Below are 3506 nucleotides of genomic sequence, written 5' to 3'. Positions count from 1 at the left end.
TTGAATTTCCCTGTAAAGTGAAGCAAAGAAATAAGAAGTAGTTGAAGGACAGTTGAGAAAGGATTTTCTCTAAGAAGGGAAAAATAATAGTATATGCTATAGTGACAGAAAGATAACAGTAAAGAAGAAAATACTAATGATGATGAATCAGAAGAGTTGGCGGAGCAACACTTTTGAGAGAGACTTTAGAAGATAAGAATAATTGTCAAGGATGGAGGTAGATGGATAAATATGATGGAAGCTTGTGGACTATCTCTGTGAGTGCTTTTCTTTCTCAGTGAAATAGAAAACAAGGACATCCATTGATATGTGGATGGGGAAGGAGACACTAGAGGTTTAGAAGAGAAGTGAGGATATAAAGTAACTGTCTAAGAAGATGAAAAATGATGTGGAATAAGAAATAAGTTGTTGTTAAGTGCCACCGAGTCTACTCCGACTCATAGCGAACCCTGTATAGGGTTTCTGAGGAGCAGTAGGTAGTTTTGATTTGCCAATCTTGTGGTTCACAGCCCAGTGCTGACCCTACAGCACCACATTTGGAGTCCAAAGGAAATACAGTTAGGGACAAGTTAACATTTGCTTGGTAGTAAAATGAAGATACAGTTTCAGAGAGAGACTCCTTGTAGGACCACCAGTGAGAAGGCCATTGCAGTGGTCTGAGATTTAGTGAACCATCTCAGTCAGGCCAGTTTGCGAGGTTGCTGAGGCATTATCATATGGGTAGCAGTTCAACTTGTATAGATGTACATGAAATGGCCCAGAGAGAGCAGAGTGACAAAATAGGGATTGATAGAGGCCACGCTGGAAACTCAGGAGGATCCTCCAGGGAAAGAGGAGAAACCACGAAAAAAAAAAGGGCTCAAAACCCCAGAAGAGTTTTTTTTGTGGATGGGGCATGGATGTCTTCCTGCCTCTGCAGATGTAAGGTGAGAGAGATGAGGCTTCATACCAGCAGCCTCTAAGTTGATTATCTGAAGAGTTGTAGTTTCGGCAAAAAGGAGCATGACAGAGCCCACTGTAACCATTGGTTGAGGAGTAACTGGAAATCAGAAGTACAGATAGTAACTAAAGACTACTTTCGAGGTTAAGTAGCAAGGCCTTTAGTACCCCAGAATGGTGAGCCATTGGTCTTTTATATATAAATATAAATATATATACACACACACATATATATAATTTGAATTTTTGGAAACTTTAGCTGTGCTGTCAACTTTGGAAAAAGTATCCCTGTTATACCGTGTTGAGTTGGCATTGTACGGAAATTAACCACCATATTGGTCTAGAAACGTTAAACTTAGTATTTTTTTCCATTTGTACAGGGGTAATGTACTGTATTAAATATGTAAGGTCTTATCTACATGGGTTTGATTACAGAAACTAATAAAAAGTATTCTCTAAATGTAAGACGACAACTTCTGGAAAGGTGTGGAAGCTCACAGGTTACAGATAAGGAATTTCAAATAATTTGATGTGAATTCTTAAATTATATAAAAATTTTTAAATGTTGATTCATTTAACAACTTTGTTACTTTTAAAATTGAGATAAATACATAGCTGTTGGGGCAGAGTGGGGGAAGTATTCTATTGAATTGATGTTTATGTCCTTTCAGCTAACTTTTTTTTGTTAATACCCTAAGGGCTTTTAAATGCAATAAGTTTTGAGACTGCCGAGGTTCTTGATATGGAAGAGTAGGCAGGAGTGGTCTTTTCAGTATTATTATAATGTGAATAACAATATAATATAAATGAGGCATGAATTCCCATGCTTCTTTATTAGTCAATCATTCAACGATTCAATAAACGCTCCTTTTCTTGTTTTAGGATGTAAGTCAGAATATAGCAGAAAATGTGCACCGAGCGGACTTCTTGGACAAACCTGTCCACTATTCAGAAAATAGCTTTGGGCCTTGGCATCCCAGCCAGTGCAACAATTTTCTATATCCTGTACCGCAGGTATAGGGAGAGCAGAGGTATGTAAATTCCGTGCCTGATAAGCCTTTTTGAGTTGAAATGAAAACTCTCCTCTTGCCAAACTGTTGGGGGGTTTTTGTTGGGATATAATTGGAGTCCTGGTTTGGTGCTGCAGGATAATGCACTGGACCACAAGGTTGGTTTGAACTGCAAGGTTGGTAGTTGAAACTCACCAGCTGCTCCTCAGAAACCCTACACAGGTCACCATGAGTCACAACCAACTCAATGGCACCTAACAACAACAGCTGACTTTCTGTGAGGAACCTTTGACTGAAACAATTTGGTTTCTTCTCATATTCCTAGGAGGAACTCTCTTTTTGATGGCTTAACAGCTTTGGTGGTTGGTGGTTAATGTGCTGTAGAATTGATTCCAACTCATAGCAGCCCTCCCTGTATAGGGTCCCAAGCCTGTCAGTCTTACAGGAGCAGAAAGCTTCATCATTCTTCCACATAGCGACTGGTGGATTTGAACTGCTGACCTTGTGGTTAGCAACCCAATGCATAATCCACTACACCACCAGAACTTTATTGCAATATAACTATATAGCATACAAATCTAGCCATTTAAAATGTACAAGTCAGTGATTTGTAGTATATCCATAGAGTTGGGCAGCCACCCCCACAGTCAACTTCAGGGCATTTTCATCTCCCCAAAAAGAAGTCTCATACCTCTCATCAGTCAATCCCATTGATTTATTTTATATATATATATAAATCGTTGTTAAGTGCTGTCAACTCAGTTCTGAATCATAGCGATTCTCTAAATAGCAGGGGTGGGGAACATCCGTATTATTGTTGTTAAGTGCCACTGAGTCAGTTCTGACTCATTAGCGACACTGGGTAGGGTTTCCGAGGAGCTGCTGGTGGGTTTGAACCACTGACTTTGAGGTAGAGTGCTTATCCTATTTGAAATCATTTGGTATAATCCTGTCAAGGCAACTGCAGGCGGGACTCGAAATTCAATAAATCTAGGAGCTTTTTCTATAGCCACATAAATGTATACTGTTGTTGTAGAGTCATAATAGTAACACTGCAAATTTCAAGGTACAAAGCACATCCATTACAGGATAGACAGGATGCATCTGAGTGCACGACAGGACAGACGTGTATGCTTTTCGTTGGCTACCCTCTGTCTGTCTGCCTGTATTTCGGTGACTCAGAGGACAGTCAGTACAAGACATGCTGGGAGTGTACATTTACAAAAGTGCTAACACACTGTGGCAAAACTACAGCGATCTAGTGATGCTAAGACGAAATACAATAAGATGATTCCTCCCAACGTTGATGACCTTGTGTCTGATGATTGATGATGATGATGTTGATGTCTTTGTCAACACAGATGATAACTCCAGTACAGTCTTTATCCATATGTCCATGAGCAACAGTTCTCACAAAAATGGAATCTCAGATGAAGATTAAGGAATTTATAGTACACAGAAAAAAAGACTTCAAGAGTTCATGATATCCCAGCAGACATCAAGCCAAGCCATCGGGTCCCCTCAGGGCAAATCCCCTTCCAAGACTAAGACTCAGTG

The 3506-nt window shown here is 39.8% G+C and overlaps 1 protein-coding gene across 1 annotated transcript in view; it reads left to right on the top strand.

Annotated features, from left to right (window-relative positions):
- Positions 1–1819: 1819 nt before the first annotated feature.
- TDRKH (tudor and KH domain containing) overlaps positions 1820–3506 on the top strand; it is a 21250-nt gene continuing 19563 nt past the window's right edge. The window contains exon 1 of the mRNA XM_006861437.1: positions 1820–1970. Within this exon, the coding sequence (XP_006861499.1) occupies positions 1847–1970 (124 nt within the window). The 5' untranslated portion in view covers positions 1820–1846. The remainder of the gene's footprint in view (positions 1971–3506) is intronic.

The sequence above is a fragment of the Chrysochloris asiatica genome, unplaced genomic scaffold, assembly GCF_000296735.1.
Source record: "Chrysochloris asiatica unplaced genomic scaffold, ChrAsi1.0 scaffold00042, whole genome shotgun sequence".
In the NCBI taxonomy this organism is placed as follows: Eukaryota; Metazoa; Chordata; class Mammalia; order Afrosoricida; family Chrysochloridae; genus Chrysochloris; species Chrysochloris asiatica.
This window is presented reverse-complemented; position numbering and strand designations above follow the sequence as displayed.